This window comes from Aplidium turbinatum, chromosome 9, assembly GCF_918807975.1.
Source record: "Aplidium turbinatum chromosome 9, kaAplTurb1.1, whole genome shotgun sequence".
Taxonomy (NCBI): Eukaryota; Metazoa; Chordata; class Ascidiacea; order Aplousobranchia; family Polyclinidae; genus Aplidium; species Aplidium turbinatum.
In genome coordinates this window covers 19639516-19659509 of record NC_137480.1, presented here as the reverse complement: position 1 = coordinate 19659509, position 19994 = coordinate 19639516, and the positions used below count along the sequence as shown (strand labels likewise).

The 19994-nt window shown below is 36.6% G+C and overlaps 1 protein-coding gene across 1 annotated transcript in view; it reads right to left on the bottom strand.

The window, feature by feature from the left end:
• Positions 1-3319: 3319 nt before the first annotated feature.
• LOC145777599 (uncharacterized) overlaps positions 3320-19994 on the bottom strand; it is a 49268-nt gene continuing 32593 nt past the window's right edge. Inside the window, exons 3-5 of the mRNA XM_082589024.1 lie at positions 19834-19932; positions 6306-6416; positions 3320-5362 (exon numbers count right to left, since the gene is read on the bottom strand). Of these exons, the coding sequence (XP_082445150.1) occupies positions 4944-5362; positions 6306-6416; positions 19834-19932 (629 nt within the window). The 3' untranslated portion in view covers positions 3320-4943. The remainder of the gene's footprint in view (positions 5363-6305; positions 6417-19833; positions 19933-19994) is intronic.

The following is a 19994-nucleotide window of genomic DNA, read 5'->3' as shown; positions in this document are numbered from 1 at the left end:
ATATCTTCTTTGTCGTGTTTTGGATTTAATGCCTGGGTGTTAAATCCATTCTAAGTCTTTGTTTTGAATCTCAATTCCTGAGTCCATATTTTATATCGTTCATGCCCGGGTGTTACATTTGAAATGTCCATGTTTGGATCTCTTATGGCCAAATGTTAGATCTCTTAAGCCCATCGTTTGGATCTCCTATCCAAGAGTTAAATATTTTATGCCCATGTTTCGGGTCTCTTATGCCCGGGTCAGGGATATCTAAACAATTTATATCTAAATAAATCTGTTATTCTCATCGTTTGGATTTCACCCAAGTTTTGGATCTTTTAGGTCGAGGAGTTAGATCTTCTATGCCCATGTTTTGGATGTCTTGTGAGTTTAACCTTATATGGTCATATTTTAAATCTCTTATGCTTGGGTGCATGGTCATGTGTTCACCATCTCGGGCCAAGTGAGGTATAGCCTTTCAGCAGTGTAAAACTTCAAAAATCTATCTAAGGTGTCCTGACCTTCGTTTAACCGGTAGCATGTTCACGGCACATTTAACTTCATAGGCTAACCTATCTCGAATTCTCGATTAGCCTAATAATGAAATTTGTCAACTTAGGCTAATTGTTAATTTACTAGGCTATTTTTGTTGTTGATTTTGTACTAGGTTGATTTCGTAAGCCAAGGTTATGGATGTTTTTTGCCTGGATGTTACATTTCATCAGCACATGTTTTAGATCACTGGTCACAACGGTAAACCATAAATCTCTTCGTGGGAAATTTGTAACATAAATTTCTTGGATCCGTTTGTCTGCATGCAATGACCGAAAGAAACACTCTTCTGAAAACGTCTATTCAAGAATTGTATTTCAGTAAAAATAGCCTCAAGGCTGTCAGGTCAAAGAATGGGGGAAACACCGTACCCACTAAAACTTGTCACAACAATACAAATTACTCAGATAAAGACGGAAATTTTTTCTAGTTGGTAAGCACAAGCAAAACCGTTTTAATATGCGACCAACTTTTCAAGCAACAATTTTAAGAATGAGAGAATCGATTACGATATTTCAAACGCACGTAACCATCTTCTGTGATGTAATAATGATAAGCATTATGAAGCTATTCAAGCACCTGTTAAAGTTGGCTTACACTGTATCTCGTAATTCAAGATTTAACGATTATGTAATGTTTCACAGGTGTGACAAAGGTGATGCAATCTTTGCTTATTTCTAGCAACAGTCCATGACGTAAGACGTCAGGTTCAGTAGACAACGGTTCATATGTGACGTTTGATTTGAAGATTGTCCGTAACAATCACTTATGCCTGGGACTGGGTGTTAGATCTCCTATGCCCATGCATTGGATTGTTATATGGCCTACCCTTTGTAGCCTAGGCTATTAGATAACTTACTTCCATGATTTACATGTCTTATGCCGGGTATTAGATCTCTTAAACCCATCTGTTGAATCTCTCATGCACTTGTGTTAGATATTCCATGCCCATGATTTAGATCTTTTTTAGCCGGATGTTAGATCTCCGGATTAGCCCAAATTTTGGATCTTCTAAGCTCATGTATTGCATATGTTATGCCCAGATGTTAAATCTTCTATGCCCATTTTTTAGACCTGTTATAGGCTACCTTGTTTTAGAACACCTAAGTGCATGTTTTGGATATCTTATGCCAGGGTGTTAGACTTTTTATGTCCAGATCTCCTCTGTCTATGTTTTGGATCTCTAATGCCCGGGTGTTATAACTTATCTCTTAATCTTATGCCTAGGCTATAGGCTATGTTGGATCTCTTATTTTTCAGTTTTAGATCTCCTAAACCCCTGTTTTGGATCTCTCATGCCTGGATGTTAGATCTCTTAAGCTAATATTTTCGACTTCTTATTTCCGAGTGTTAGATCTCCAAGCCCACGTTTTGGATCTTTTGTGCCCTAGTATTAGAACTTTCAAGCCCATGTTTGTTTTGAATCTTATGCCCAGGCCGTTGAGAGGATAATCTGGTCCCGGTACCAATGTGATCTTTTGAGTCCTAAATCAAGATACTTCTAAGAAAACGCGCTGTATCCAAAGAACACGCGTTGGTTTCTTCAGACTTCTAGGCCCTTGGAAAGGTAACGGGTCCCTAAATTCATCTCGGGCCCCGGTCCAAAAGTACCCCCTAAACCCCCCGCTACGGCTTATATCCGGGTTGTGCATTTTCTATGCCCATGTTTTGCATCTCTTACGTCCGGGTGTGTTAGATCTCCTCCTAACCATGTTTTGAATTTCCTATGTGTTGGATCTTTTATGCCCACGTTTTGCATCTCCTGTTTCGGCGGATCGACTACGTTCCCTTGGGTTTGGAATTTGTGTCAACGTTACTCGTTACCTCGCGTTGTTTTTTTATGACGTAGCTTACCTGCTGATCATAAGTATTTTCAGTGTATAATCGCTTCTGCTGCCTGTCAAAGGCCAATTGTGTTGAGACCATGTACCTTTTCATGTTGGAAAACCAGTACCGGTAGTTTATGTTAACAAGCAAGAGAATGACAGGATGCCTTCCTAGACATTTGTGATATTAGTTTGATTTATAACTCGAAGTGTCAGTAGAGCGAGCGAAAAAGGGATTGAAGGGGAAGGCATCAAGCCCCTACTCTACTGATAAGAGCCGATGTTTTGGATCTTTTATGCCCGAAAGTTAGATCTCCTATGGCCGAGACGATCCATTAAATATTTTTATCACAAGAAATACCTGAACTTGTTTTGTTTATTGGCTAAATTATTAACATCCACTGTATTCACTTTCCTCACCGAGTGAGTGTTGGTTGTGTTATGTCATAAAAAGACAGTTTGTTTACTTGATTTCACGTTTTCGGTCAAAGTAAAGATCTTGTGTTTCGTTTTCGCAAAATGATAATAATGAATAAATAATGAAATCCATTAACGATTGCTCTTACAAATTAACGACAAATTATTGATTTCGTTTTATGAGCCATTGATGGAGCCTACTGTACAGTAGCGGTGTAGCCTCAGCGACGATGGAAAATTTGTTTGATCAAAATTGTGAATTTTTCAGAGTTTTTGAATGTTGGACGTTCTGAAAACATATAATAAACTGTAAAACAAATGTTCCTAATCCTGATTGGTCTTATCCTGGGAACTCACAGGCAAGCTTCGTCGCAATCATAAAAACGCTTTTTTTCCCTTCAGCTTTTTTCGTGTACCTGGTGTTTTAAAAATAAAAGTTGCTTTCTCATATCTTTAATCTACTCGTAGCAACCAGCCACAGTAAGAATACAGTGATATCCAAAGCCTCTGCCAAATAATTGATAACCGAGAGCCATTCATTTTGGTGATTGGAAGTTTGTATTGAAACAAATGTAATAAAATTATTCATAGCATAAAAACCAAGTAAATACCAAAATCATTTATTATGTTGCCAAACATAAAGTTCCACTCACGCAACAAAAAGCTGATTTTGTAAAGACAAAATCAAACTAATCCCAATGTACCAATTCTTACTCAGTTTCAGTCACGTAATAAACATTTGATTTTGTTAAAGAATAGAAAAAACATCGCAGAAAATTGAAATAAAAGAATAAAGATTGAAACAGAAGCAATTCTAAAGAAAAAAAAAAAAACTTTAACAAAACTCTTATAAACTGGTTCAACAACAATGTGTCATGAAGATTGATTTTTAAACTGGTTACATATTATTTCAAGAACCTTTAAGCTGGAAGTCATAAACAATATCCCTGTGCTGCTATGACGTTAGAATTGACTTTCACTGATAAACCATTTTTTATCTGAATCGTTTCAAGGTTATGTCAGATGGATGTTTAATTGTCTAAACATAATAATTACACTGCGACAAACACACAACACTTAGACTGCACTAAAAGTCTTATTGGTAGCAATGCATTAAAGAACAACACAAGCATATCGAAGACATTGATTTATATTGTTTGAATACACCAATAGGCAGCTACACTAGTAGGCTACGCTTCTGACATTATAAAGACTAAACAGGAACAAAATTATTTGCTTTTTGTAACATTGAAACTGCTTCTTGCGACATAAAACACTATCAACATTTCATCGACGAGTTTCAGGATAGCTCTGTCAGACTAATGTTTAAAATAACGAGCAAATTTTCATTTGTTGGAAACCCTACTGACAAATGCGGTGGCCAATTAACCTACATTAGACGATAAAAAAAATTACGAACTATGTTTGATTTGTGGGAAGATCTTTACAAATAAAAACGGGAAAAAAACGGAAAAATATTTAAGCATCTGCTTCACTAGCAAGCTCACAATACTTTAACTGCATATGCGAAACACAATAAAGCGATTTGACAGAACTGATCAAATACACAAAAAACCAACACTAAGTTTAACAAATTGATTTGAGAGAAGCGTATGGCATTATTTATAGACAGAGAATGCCATGGCATCTCAGAGTCTGCAGACGTTGAATCAATGCAAAAAGATAATTTTACAGCAGGGATTTATAATTGAAAAATATAGCATGATTTATCCAGTCGTGTTTACTGCAAAAACAAACGAGCCCGTTCTTGGTGCTGAAATGTAACAAAAAGCTAAAATAAAATAAAAACTTGACCCAATAAGTAAAGCATAGGTGAAGTTAAAACAACGATCGTGGATTTGTAAGTTGCGATTTTAAACAATAAAATATGGATCATTTCATAAAACGACTCCATAATTTGGCAGCAAGTAAAAAAAGACTAGGTCGAATGCATTCCCTCATGACGTATTTTTGTGAGGGAAAAATGACATCACGACAGAAAGTGCACTGAAGCGGAACTGCAGCTAACTGGAAAACTTCACAGTTATCACAAGTGTTCGCGATTGCCGAAGCCTTGTCTTCTGCTTCCTCCTTGCGCTCATGGCGCCTTGCAATCAATGGCGCAAATCGCCAATTAAAGGTGATGCATAGTTACGCTCCCAGATGGGATCATACGGCTACAACAGGTCCTCCGTTGTCTAGGAACGACTCGTTGTACGAAGGAGGTGGTCGCAAGTCATTGTGAGAGGATATTGTAGCTGAACGATTTCGTTCGTGGTCAGAGTGCAACCTTCCATGGTGGTGGTGGTGAGCATGGTGTGATGTAGGAGAAATTGGAAGAAGAGTTACTTGCTGCAAGGGAGTGGTGCCTCTAGTAGGGGTCATTGGAGGTGACTGGTACTTTTTGTGATGCTGGCGCCGTCTGTAGATTCTGTAGCCAACAAAACCAAGGAAAACAAATAGAAGGACTGCCAAAGCTCCAACTACAATCCCAATAATCATGCCACTTCCACTAAAATGGCTGTCCGTGTCTGTTTTTGTGGAATCGTCATCAGTGTTGCCCATAGGATTTTTAGGATTATTTCCCTCTGCAAAAAAATAACAGCAAATAAAAGCAATTATTAGTGGAACAATCAATAGATAGTTGCATTCAACATATCTTCATGAAAAATAAACTAGTTCGTAAGGCTGATGCAATATGAAACTGCATAATAGCTTTGACCTTGGTTGTCAGCCCTTCATAACGCATACAATGATAGCAACAGACAACAGTCGATTATCTGCTTGATTGTCGGACGACAATTTCTAAACTGAGTTAAAGTTTACTAACAAAAACCACAAGTTAAGTTTACAGTTACAGAGTCACGGCCATCGGCGTTTAACTTTGACCACTAAGCACATTCTCCCACATTAATTCAATAGGCGCAAGTGGTTGAGCCGATTTTAAAAGTTAGTAGACTTTCGGTACATAGGCCCACTGTCCTTCAGTTCTTAAACTGACGATGAAAACAGAACAATTTTTGCCTTGTTTGTTGAACTACAAGTTCAGCTTCTGCATTTTAGTCTTTGTTCTGTTTAATTTATCAAACCAAATCACAATTTTTGTCCATGCAAGACATAGCTCAATTTTGGGTGAATCAAAAAAGACAAAAATAGCTTGAAATTCAGTAGGCTACATTCTGGTTTAAGGTTAATACAAATCACATTCTAGACTTGTAGGTGCTTTCTTTGAATCATGTTGTGATGTCTATTAATTACATTAAGCGAAGATAAGCTGTGAAGTATCAAAGTAACCTGTCATTTTTGTAACCACAAGAAGGTATTACAAGACTTCTTTTCTTGTTATATTTTACTTTGGTTAGCAAAACCTGTAAACAATTATGATCAAGAAAAGTTATGATCTTACTTGATTTTAATGCCTTTCCGCGCTTTTAAAAATTGGTCAAAATAAGGAATATTATTTAATACCGTGCAACATCATTAAGTTTTTAACTAGAAACGACCAAAAAGCGCTGTTCTCGTTCTACTTACCATTAAGTTTTGGGATTTTAGGTTCGTTGTTAACCGTTGGGTGTTCTGGTATGACCGGATCATCGTTTTTCGGGGGCAGAAGGGGCTTCCTAAATACTGGAGGACGAACATCTGGAACAGAACAACATCCCATTCAAATGATAAGCAAGCTCTCAAAAACATTGTAGCCTTCTTATGTGAATCAACTTGACTGATGTATGATAAAGAAAAAAAAAAACTTGTTGGATCCAAACTGCCCAAACTTAACTTGAATAAAAAAGTAAATTATTTATCAGAGTGGTTGCATTTGCAACACATGTAAAAATAGCATTTGATCATGCTTGCAACAAATGATATCAACAGATTGTCAAAAGAATATTGCCTGAAAGAATAATAACTATTGGACATATCGTTTAACTCTGCTATGTCATTGTTTCTGCTGATGGGGCAACCTTGAAAAAATACTATGTTCTTGATGGGAAATCACGCGTTTCCACGACATAGCACTCTCTTCGACATGGCATCAATACAGTTTGAAACAGGCAATACGAAAATTTCAACTACTTTTCTGGTATTTGAAGCACATTGTCAATCCTATTATGCCTTACCAACCGCAAGCAAGCTATGAAGTCTTAAGTACAGGTGCACTTGAGTACAGGATCAACCAGTACTGGTGCCACTAAACATGCATCAAAAGCAAGAAACAGGTGTTTCGAATACCTCAAAAGAAAATTTGCTGAAAAAAGATAAGAGTCTGTCCTTAGATCAAAATAGGATTGTGACCCAATGGTTGACCAAACAGCAAATTGTCGAGTGGTTATCTCACTACGTCAAAAACATAGGAATAGCCTCCTGCACCCTCTATCTGCATCAAATGGAAAATTGAGATCGCTTCACTGCTCGCAAGTTAAGTTCGACTCAACCTTTGCCCACTCAGAATCAATGACATTCTACCTGATTTTGACGTTAAATTAATGTAATTTTCAATCATTGTCTGACATCGAAAGTGTCTGCCACAAGAGAAAATGAATGATGACACACTAACAAGCCGTGGGCCACCCATTTGATAGCCTTTCAACATGACTTAGTACGCCAAATCTAAACATCATACAACAGCTTAATTGTATCAGAAGCAGATGTATTTATTTACTAGTTCAAGCGAAAAAAATTAGACCTTAATACAAGAGTGATTGATGACAAATCTAATTGTCGCTTTGGACTGAAAAATAACCGTCGATTAAGACAGTCAAGGTCAGGAAAATCTGTTAATTTTGTTAGGAACAGTAAAAAATGATGTCATTAATAAATTGAATGTGCCAAAGAAAATTATGATTTTCTGTGACGTAAAGTTATAAATCGGTTTAACGGTGTTACGAGTTGCGTGACAATGTGACATCCATGATCCCTGGAATATTACGTTTATGATGACAACTTGTTGTACACGAGTTTTCTCGCTCCAGTTGAGAACGAATGTTGTATTTTCACTTGAGAACGAATGTCGGGATTAAATATGTTATTCAAGTAGCCAAAAATAACCATCACAGAAATATCATGGAAAGACGTATCCTCCCATAAATGACGTCACCACACACACCAATTTTAATCTTTCATGTTTATCTGTGCTGTGTAAAATGCTGCCTCACAAAGAAAAAGTATAATCCAAACAAAAACTCTAAAAATCAAATTCTTCACAAACCAGAAAAATGTAAGACCACGTTTATTAGACAAACAGGAGTAACTCAAACGAATTTCAAATAGACATAGGTGAGACTTGCTTTCGTCAACCTATTATGGTTAGACTTGCCAGTTGCCACCTTCAGCGAGGGAAAAATCTACACATATAGAAATATTTTTTTGAATTTTTGTAATAAATCCAATTAAAAAGAGATTTTGACAACTTAAACCGATTCGGTTAAGTCATGTCGTATTACAACATTAAAGAAAGCAACTCGTAACATTCTTCTACAAGGATCAAACAAGATTAAAATCAAGCTTTTATATACAATTCACCTTACACTAAGACAAAGTTGGTGATTACACAGCTTGTATTTACAAGAATAATACTTGTTTTCAGTGATTCAAATTCATAGACTGAAATTTCATGGAAAACGTACAGTTTGGTTTGCCCGTGGCATTGCGTTTCAACTGGTACATTTGTTAAACAAATGCGATCGTATTTGCCTGCTCAGTTGTGATTGAATACAGTTCTTTGTGGGATTAATAAATTACCCTTGCAGAACAATAGAAATAACAGGATTTTTTCTAACGATGTTTGCATAAGGTCACGCGTAAGAAATCCTTTGTCGAAACAGTGACCCAGGCAATTGAAAACGATGCGAGGGGGGCCGTTGGTAAATAGAGTCCCATTTCCGACCAAGTGAGCCAGGGCAGCGCCTATCTACCTACGCATTTGCAATGAGTGACTTCGGGTTAATGAGGCGCAAACCAGTTGCTATGCCAACTTCAAAACTTTCTGTTTTAACTTCAATAAACGTTTAAAGATGTTGGGCAATGGCAATAATTGAAGTCTCTGTTGCGTCTTTTTCTTTGTGCTTGAACAAAGTGAACGAAGTGACAATTTCATTACCTTACCCACCAAGTCCTTATTACGTCTGCAGACGTTGAATCAATGCAAAAAAGGATTTGTTGGCTAGGATTACCATAAGAAATCTCTATATTTGACTTCATCAAAAACTTTACCACAATATGAAATCTGTTTCCTGCACAAAAGCATGACTGAAAACCAAGAAATCAAATACAAACCAAAAAATATTTGAGGCCTAAATGAAAACGCCCTTATCACAGACGAAGAATTTCTCTGCCAAGGAAGCTGCATGAGAACACCTGAAAATGCGATAGCGGTGCGATTAGCTATGTAGCCTATGCAAAGGTCTTTAGTCCCACCTGAACTCTATTGACTTCATAGTCTTTTATGATTGGTTTTAAATCAACAAAGTGTTGTGTCCAGATTTTGAATCATAGTTTGTTCTGGTGTGACGTCTTCAAGCTCATCAATCAAGTACATGTCAAGGCTACTTCACCCCACCCAGTTGGCAATTGCTTTTATCTGGGTGGTTTCTTCACTGCACTTGTAAAACTTCACTTCTGACGATATAAGCTACTTGTAAATAAATTTGATATCTCTTCGCGAAATATTCACTTCCAAGTATCAACAAGGACACTTCTAGTGGTCAAGGAAAAAATGAGGTTTTTGAAGTTTTACAACAAATGCTGTCAAAGCCTTTCGTTTTGAGGGAAAGCTGGAGTTGCAAAAATTGTTGTAACAGCGACGGTAGTGAACTGAGTTGAAAACATACTTTACAATTTCAAAACTTGACCAGCATGGCCATATTCAACGTCTGCAGACTGCGGGAATCGTATAATCTAATGTGGGTGAAAATTCTGGAGATTTGACATCAAAACTTTTAAAACGTTCACAATGCTACGCATCGATTTTCCGTTCCTTATTAGGTGTACGTTCAACATGCTACAGTGTCAAATATTTACAATTGAGAGAAGTCTAAAAACGAAAACCCGCGGTAGAAACAACGATTTCCAAGTACACAATGACATCATTTTTATCACTTTCATGCTTTGAATGCCATTTTCCGCAAAAACTAAACATTGATTTATTATAAGAACATTGCTGTAAACAAAAAAGTCACACTTGAAAACAAACTCCCGGCAGAAATTAATTCGACACAGTTCATAAATGTAATACACTGACGTCTGGGGCTTGGTTTCCAGCAAAAACGTTTATTGGCGGCGATTTTGTCAATCACTGCTGGGCTATGCACTTCAACGGTTGTCACTGCAGCCAGGCTTTCTCAGCTCAAATAGAACTAACAATACACAAGTTTTCTTTCAACAAATTAATTAAAAAAAATCTTCTAAATAACTGCTTAAGAAGAATCACCATCTGCAGTAAATTGAAGATTGAGTTTCGCTTTTAGCAAGATGACCGTTATTTATTTCGCAATGTAGCCTAGATATTAACAACCTGTTTTAGCCTGATGCTGTGGGTTCCGTAGCACGCCGGTTCCGGGTTCCAAACCCGCAGCATTAGGCTAAAACAGATCGATTGTACCTGCACTTGTGAAATATACACCATATTGTTTGGTGTGAATATGTGTTTGAGAAAATGAAGCGCTCAATTAATTGCTCACCAAAATCCTGCGTTACACATAACCCAGCTGAAGTAAACACCAAAGACCATGAAGTTCGCGTCCGGAGAAACCAGATCTTTTAAACTAAACCTTATTAATGATCGCCATGGCTAACACCCGTAGCAAATGCAGAACATAGGAAAGCGACCAAATTTTTAAACCTTTAAAAATCCTACTGATGTTTCAGAAATGAACTTGATGCTGCTATTTTTAGCAAGACTTGATATTTTAGCCCCACGCCGTCGTCTCAATTATTTCAGCTACTTACTCGCAATTTGTTGTCTAAGGGTTTTGATTGATCACTGACGAGGTTGAAAGCCCATTGTGAGCTCATATTAACCACTGAGACATCAGCTTATCCTTATCATACGTTACTTTAATGTAATTGGGTTTTCACTTGCACTCATCACACTTGGCAGGAAAAAATCCGACATTCAACAAGCCATCCAAGCAGAAAGTGATGTAATCTTTCTGGTGAAGATCAGAGTTATTTCTAAAATAAGAAGCCAAAGACTGCTTAAAAAAATCCAAGAAACTCATTGAGTATGTAAAAATAGCCGTAACCATGAGTATCGAGAAGGCGTCCCCGTCGGAAAGCGAACACGGAGAGGAAAAATATAGCTGCCCGAAACCGACCCAAAATTATTTCCAAGATAGATTGTTCTTGCTGGAATACGTAACAACTTGCATGCTGGCATTATCACAAATTAACAAACTTTTACTTTTTTGGAATTTTATGTTTTAATTTTTTTTTTTTATTGAATAAACTCAAGAAAGTTGCTTTTCCTAGTTTTGTAGGTCACTAAAATTGCTCTAACGCAACTTAATGTTTAGGAAGCAAACAGAATATACAGATAGAAATGATCCAGCTATCCAGTAAGCAATGTGACTGTATCAATTTCCAAAATGGGAGTCAAGAGTAAAATACATAATACACAAAGCTTATTGTATATACCGACATTCTCTGCAATTCCAAGAGGCGTGGGAATATTCAAGAGGTAACAGCAGTTGTGTTTTAAGTTCAATTTCTTTTATTGTTGCTCATCCAGCAGAGCCATTTCCAATAGGCTACAAAATGGCAAATTTTGTCGTTCATGTTTTAAGGTCGTCTAATGGCAGCCAACTCTATTAAAGTTTTAAAATTTAATCTACATAAAATGTTAAAAATCTAACAAATCTTTACAGGAATGCAAAACGGAAATGCTTTGTTTGTAAAACTGGAAATTTTACCTTTTCGTGTGCAAATACGGATTTCTTATCTAGCTTAAGCGTAATACAAGCAGTTAAGTTTGAAAGTACAAATCACAGTTGAACTTGCAAACACTGGCAAAAACGTATCACGTTGTATTTCATCTGGAAATTAAAGCTGCCTTAGTAAGGAGAACCTAAGATAGAAATCAAACCAGTTAATGATAACGCAATGCAATTACAGTAAAGTGACAAGTTGTGAATTCCAACGTTATGCCTGCATTGTTTCTTCCACTCGCATTCGTGTTGTTCAAGATTGGACAATCGCCAAAATGGATAAGCAAAACAAACAATGAACAAAATAATCACTGATAAAGAAAAATGACAAGCTCTATTAACTGGGCAGTTTTGTATCAATCTTCTTCAATTGCTAGCGAGCCAGTGGCTCCAGCTAAATCATATCTTGCGTTTTATCAGAAAACTTTGATACGAAAATTGCATGCCAACGTCGCTATCAAGTCAAAACACGCTAGAATGTTCGACCTCTAACTTACAAGTGGAATATTACTGGTGAACGGAAAGAAATTCAAGCAGAAGCCGCAGACAATGCTGAAAAATTATTGCCAGTTAATCCTCAATCGTGCCTGAATTTCCCAATCAAAAGGATAAACTGTTAAAACAGTCAACAACAACCTTTGACTTTTGGGAAAATCTTTACTAGGCAGTTAATGCACCAAGGACAGATAAGCTAAAATATTTTGCACTCAGAGAAATGGCGATAAAATGAGCAAGTCTTTCTTGTTGGAAAAACTCGGTTGGCTGACAAAGTGCGCACTATTTGATTGATCGTACACTGCTACAGCGTTATAAAAAGGTTAAATTTCAAACAAACTCCATGTTTAGTCATACTCATAGCCCGGCTTCGTTTTCATCATAAGTTAAATTCGTTTCGGATAATTTTCTATTGAAAATGTTTAATACAAACAGTAACAATATGGCGGGTTATTTATGAATAGTAACGGCATGATGGAACAAAACTTACATGGATGTTAAAAGGACAAAATTTAACAATGACACACAGAGTCTAGTCACTAGACTCTAGTGTTTAGTTATAGCCTACAACGTTACTTACAGGTTACAGGATATTTTTGTGCAAATCAATGTTACTTTTGGCCTTTGTCATTACATATCAGACCAATATTAGAAATAGATTTGTTTGATAAGCAGAAACAAATGCAAGACTGACACTAAATCTCAAAAAAGATCAAAAAGTGGGTATTCTTGACTCTGTCACTGAATCTGAATCTGTGGTGCTGATCAATTTGCTTCAAAAATACACGATACGCTTGAATAATTCTCATCAGACCGTGTCTATGCATGCAGGTGTCATGATGAAAGTGTAAACTAGCAAAATACATAGAAGATTCGTTGAATACTGAAAAGTTTGGTTGGTTATCAGTTGCCAGATGTTGAAGTTTGATTACACTGTTTTCAGCAACAAGACTTTTACATTGGATAAAATTAGACCAATAAAATTTGTGTGAAATTGTAATAAAAACTTTAATTTTACTTTGCGACCTCAAAAATACAATTCAACACCAGATATAGACAAAGTGTAGCGATTCGATTTCAAAGACTAATTAAACATTTTCAGTGCAAATCTTCCAAGATTTCCAATTCTCGTGAAGCTGATTACTCTTTGAATTGGCAAAAATTAACTTCTGCTTATAAATAAAGCTAGGCATTGAAGTACGATTTTCTTTAGCTCTTAAGAACGATAAAACAAAAACGCTAAGGAAACCGAGTGGTATGAGCGTGTCTGATAACTGGCTGCTATTTAAAAAAAAAATGCGCTAATACCTTGAGTTATCAGAAGAGTGGTTATCTCGCCAAAAAGGTGTGAAATTGGAAATATTAAAAAAGCCTTTTAGTGAATTCAATTTTGAGACCGATGTAATACAATAAGTGAAGCATGTTTGTTCTTGCCCAAATACGCACACAAAAGATTACAATATTTCTTTTTCAAAACCAAACCAAGTTCCTGAAGCGAAAAATGCTTAAAAACAAACTGTGAGCGATAAAAGAAAGCCAACATTTGATAAAAATCGATCTGCTGTATCTGCTGTAGAGTTGTGACGTCAAATGACGGCACGTGACAAGTGCAGTATAGCTGCATGAGAATTTTTATCGTTTGCACAAATAATGGTCCAATGTAGAAGAATCACCATATTTAAGGCACAGCAAATAGACAGCCCCGAACTTACAATTTATTTCATAGCAAAACTTTGCCACATTCGACTTTAACCGTCTTGTAACATCGAAAAAGCAAAACAATGCAAAAAGTATTTCGTAAAACGAAGAGTAAACCTGCAACTAATAACCGCATTCAACTCATCGCAATGAGGGAACCTAGATTATCTTTAACCGAAAGCAAAGCGGAAATAGAGGATTAACAAACACCATTAGCCTTCCTGTCTTCACACACTCCAGGTGCCGGTCTAGATTTTCGTGTATTTTCTAACATCGACAGTGTTTGTACTGACGAGAAAATACGATAAAATGTTCAAGTCATGCTTGTTAGCAACTGTTTAATTAATGGTGATGTCACAATATTTCAGTGTTGGAATTTGTGTGCTTCGGAATTCACAGCATGGTGTCACAAATTTATTTATGTAAACTGCAATGATGAAACGATGACGCATGTTTACAACTGAAATATCTCATTGAGCAAATATCTGAATAATTTGCCTGATGAGAATATTGAGATAAAAATGGCCACATGGTGACCCTTTCTCTGTGGCAAGTCGATGACCGAACGAGTCAATTCGGGTCAAAAATTGAAACCGATGCCAAGAATTTCAAAACTAAGTTTCAAGCACCAGAAAAACTACTGCTATTTTGCATTCATCAAATGCTGGCATTTGCACAACTATGTGTATGAGTAATTGATGATGGCGTATGAGCGATCTTTCCAGGCTAGATTGGAGGGCAGGAAATCTTCAGCCACTCAGCAGTCTCGTCGTCCAGGATTCTCAGACCATGCGCACCGTGTGGAGGCCGGTGGATTAGGCAGTGGTGGATGACATGGTCTGCAGTCTGTTCCGTGGCACCACACTCGCATTCTGGTGAAGGAGCCATGTAGTAATTGAGAAGCCTGTATATTACAACAAGGACTCAAACAAAATTGCCAAGTTTTTACAGTTTCGGACCGCCTGGAAAGATTCCCAGCCCTTAAAATCATCCCAGGCTGGGGTCCAAAATACAAAGTTCTTTGTCAACGCTACTGTTACTACCAAACTCCAGGTGAAAAAGCAACCCAGCGAAAGGTAGTAGGAGTGGAGCTGTTGAAGCGATAAATGCAACACAAGGTGTGTTAAAAATTTCAAACTTCGATTGTTATGCATTTCTTAAATGAACCAAAAGAAAGGACCACACGAAAGTCAACAGTGGAAATCCTATACTTTAATCCAGCCTCCAAAGTTCACCATGATTTATACATTAGAGAATCTAAAAAAAAATGTTATGTTTTATATTGTAGGGTTAGACTATAACATTTGCTAACCTTGTAGACATTCATCAGCGCAACCCAAAAGCAAGCATGCGTAAACGTCCAGGTGCAGGCTTAGAAAACTTGGGGATGCAGTTTACCTAACCCCGATGGCAAGACTTCCTAATTTTGTTGGCTGTTTTCTAACAGCAAGTGCCAAAGATAACTTCATTAAGCAATTACAAAAATTGAAAAAAAAACAAGTAAACTTGAGAAAAAGTTTTTTAACGACATTTTTTGCATTTTACAATTTATGCATGATTGCCCTTCTGCCTTGTATAGTGATGATGAAGCATGATTTGTCTAACACGTAAAATGCGGAGTTCACATGTGAAGCACATAGTCTTCATTTTTCATATCTGTCTTTTGAGTTTCTTTTTAGTCACACAAAATGCTCATATTTATCACGTGATGACAGACTGATAAAAAGAGCAGTTTGAAAGCACGTACGCCCAAATACAATGGATATTTAACCTCTCAACAAAAATGAAAAAAGTCATTTTGTTGAATTGATTTATTGGTTTGAAGACAGTAGACAATGAATATTCACTAATCTTCAGTTTGTGGATGTTTGTTTGTAAAGTTTACCTAGTCCGAATGAAGGATTTGACCTGAAACCGTTATTTTAATAAAGCCCACAATTAGATGACCTTGTTGCATGTGATATATAGCCTAACGTCGGCAAACCACACAAGAGCCAAAGCAAACTTCTTTTACCGCGACCGCTGATTAAACATAATTTCAAATTAAAATACAGTTACACCAAAAAATATAAAGTGATTTAACATTATTGGAATACTAAATCAATGATAACTCTGCAACAAGGCGGTTCCATCTTGGGAGAATAAGAATGACATCGGAAGGGTATTGCATATTTCCAGTTTACTCCGTTATTTTGTTTGTGCTGCTGTCATTGTAGAAAGCCCCATTCACACAAATAGAGTGTTTGGGAGTGGTAAAAGTGTCTTGTGCTGTAATAGCGATCTCAGGCCATTTCCGGAAAAAGGAAAACAAAAAGTAGTTGAACTCAGATGGTGGATTAACAAGAAAATTCTAAAAAAAAAAATTGGGAATGAAACTATGAAACTATGACATTAAAAAAAGAGGTCGGAAATCAAAAATCTTTCTCCACCAATTAAAGCAGGACTCTGGAGTGCAAAAACACGAACTATCGAATTTGATGAGAAATAGAAATGTTAAAAAAACTATGTTAATAGGCTAAATATTTTTAACACCCCGGTATAAATATTTCCACAAGCCGGTACCGGTACCCGGCATGAAGGTTAAGGACCACTGGTTATAGCAAAAGAATTAAAAATGGTCTGAAATTTTTCACCTACAAAATGGACCATCTGATTGATGATCATCGATGACGAGTGCTGCTGTAAGCAAACGGACTATATGTGTGTCTTCAACTAATTTTGGCCCATTATTGTAACACTACGGATAAAACAGAGAGGTTTTCGCCCACTGAGCTCAAGGAATGTTCTATAATCAAGCAATCCAAATATTCGATAAATGCAAAAATTGCACTCTTTGCGAAAGACGATTGTTGGCACAATTCATCAAAGGCTTTTCAGGTTTACTTAAAACGCCCCTGGTGTGATTGACAAAAAACCAAGAAGAACTATGAAGTTGATGGATAGTTTATCGCCATAAACTTTAGCAGTTATTTTCGTTCAAGCATTAATTGGCTTTCAAGAGTTTTGTCAGAACCTTGATGGAATTTTCTTAACGGTAGAGAGAAAGGGGGAAGGAGGCTATACATGGCAGGGTCATTTTTTTTGTCAAACAACAACGGAAGTTATTTGTTCACCATTGCCAGCCAACCGTCGTGGTGAGGGCAGACATAGACATATTAGTAAAGTTAGAAGCAATGGGCAATAGAATCCACTAAGCTGTATATCGTTTAACGACCCCGAAAACAACAAGAAAACAGCTCAAACTGAATCCAAAACCCAGTGATCTCAAGTAAATCTACACGGCAAGACCCTTGATTTTTGTCTGGCAAGCGAAGCTGGTTTAATGGTAAAAAATCAGCGTAGAATAAACAAAGCCACTTAAGCCTGACCTAGGTAGTCAGCAGCTCTCTTAATACAATCGTTTATCTATCAGACTCATCTTGGCCCATCTTAGGTTCAGAGGTAAAGTTATAACAGGAATTGAACCACATCTTTTGTGAGCCAACTATCCTGATGATATTTTGCTTTTACGTCAATTTAGCGTATAATAACCACAAACAAATGAAAATAATTGAAAATTTTTGTTAATTCAACCTCATAGGTTTTTCGCTGTGATGACGATTGCATGCACTAATTGCTGGAAACAAAGCCATTTTGTGCATAAGATAACTTGTCGTTTAGCCAAAATTACATTTGTTTTATTTCTTAAACAAATAACTTTTAAGAGACGAAAGGAAAACGGTCAATACGACCCATGACATTGATACTATTTACGAATGGCGTAAGTCGTAACTCATACATTTGGTCTTTGACCAATAACAAATATTAGCAAAGAGGTATTTGATATCTTGTAAATTTCAGGGGAAAGATGTGTGACTCCATTCAAAGCGGTTTGCGAATGTAAGATGTCAGGCAACGTTACTATGACGTGAACTTCAACATATTTTTATTTCAAAACCACAAGTCGTCGTGAAGAAATAAAATATTGCCATGTAAAATATATGTTTGCTAAATATTAACTTAACAAACATGCTCGCTCTTGACATGGAACAAAGTAGTTTATCAATTTAAAATAAATAACTTAAAGCAGAGTTTTAATCATGGCGAGTTGAGACCGAAACAACTTGTCATGCCTTTAAATATATATATATACAGTACAAGTATAATTGTTTGCTATTGTCGACTAGAAATTTGCCAGCGATAATTGCTTTCATTATAAAGTTATCAAAATTATCAGATAAGTAATCGTCAAGAGAGTGAACTCCTATAAAAACTTTGCATTCGCAGCTGATACAAAATGGCGACGCCAATTAATTGTTTCCAATTCACCATTGGTGAAACACAATGAAAATGCCAGCTGGCAAAAAATAAATAAAAAATGCGCATTTAAGAAAGTTATCAAATTTTAATGTCTAACTCTCTGCAAATTAAAAACAACCTCATATGAAACTGATTGAGCACATATGCAGTCTGCAGATGTTCAATCAATGTAAAAACGACAATTTTGCTGTCTGGGGCAAAGCCAAGCCTACGAATTTCACAACTGCACCAAATAGCTTGAAGTTGTTGACAAATTTATATTTCAATTCGTTTCGGGGAGTGACCTTAGGTTGAAAATGAAAAATAACGTCGATAAAGAATACTTTTGCAAAAAATACTAAACCTGGCTGCTAAGCCTATTCGTACCGGCAGACAAACGAAGCTTCGACAATGACGTCGCAATCAACCCAAGTAGACCATCCTTGTTCTTTGAAAGCCATTGATATACAATATCTCTTGCCCATCCCAGATGAATATCTTATCAGTTTTCATCAATCTAACTCGAACAAATGTTTGGTTTTATGTAAAAAAACGTCATAATTCTTTGGAACTGAAGTTGGTAGTTCCCTGGGAGGTCTAAGCAAAGATTTGACCTATCAGAAGCAAAAGAGTTCAGAAAATTGCTGAATGAAGTTCAGTTGAACAATGGTGAAGAAGTTTAGCTCACAACAAAAAGATATTCAGCTAATGCAGGGAACAATTCAACAGGAGTGTTTTGTAACTACCAGGATCATTGAGACAATATCAAACAAGAACGCTTTAAACATAGTGAGTAAAAATAGCAGAGTCTGCCTATTTTTGATGTGACAAACGATTACAAGATCTCGTCTGGAGTTGTTGTCGCATTTAGCAAGTAGTCGCTCTTTAAAAGCTTCCTGAACAATATGGAACTTAGCCAAGTGGAAAATAAGGGTCTTGCAAAAGATACTGAAAACATTGAGTCGCTATGTGAAGATAAAAGGGTTTGTATATCACCATTGCAAATTTGTAGACCGCAAGGGAACACATTGACACTGGTGCGAATGCGACAATGTGCAAAGCAACACCACTGAGCAAACAATTGAATTAAATTTCTGTTACCTATATATTTGCAGCTACAATAACATTTAACAATGTAAATGATCTTCATGAACGGAAATTGCTGAAATGGCAAATCGTTGTAAGACTAAAACAGCCTCTAATTTGGTGGACAAGGCCACGGTTTGATTTTACCGAAGTTGTTCAACTCATGATAGAGTTGAGTAACTAGAAATTCCACAAATTTTAGGCCAACAAGAAAGTCAATTCATCCTGCACCGGCTTTCTTCCTACAATTTGAATAAAAAAAATCCGAGAAACTGCAACATATCTTCTTTCAATTTGCCAGGGTACTCACAACTTGTTACGAATGCTGGTGCTAATATTTGCAAAAGTGATAATAGAGTTGCGATCTGTGATCATGGTGTGTTTAAGGCTTCTTGACCTTGCTCGTCTCCATAATCCTATTGCCTGAGTAAATAACCTGCGGTATGAGTGGCAAGATAAAACCAAAAAAGATAGGCTGTCTCGCCTGACGATAAGAGTACTTGGGGTTTTGTTACGTGGCGCTTCTTGCTTCATATTACTTCAAACTAGATACACATAGTTTGCATATAAGATATGTTTACCTTCCGCTGCGTGAATTTTCAACTCGATTTTCATGTTGAATCTTGTACATACACCCCCTTTTGAACCTTCAATTCCAGAATTAGTTCCATCAGAAGTGGCTGCAAAAATAATAAAACAAAAAGATATATTTCATAGAGCTGTCACAAATAGCTTGAACATA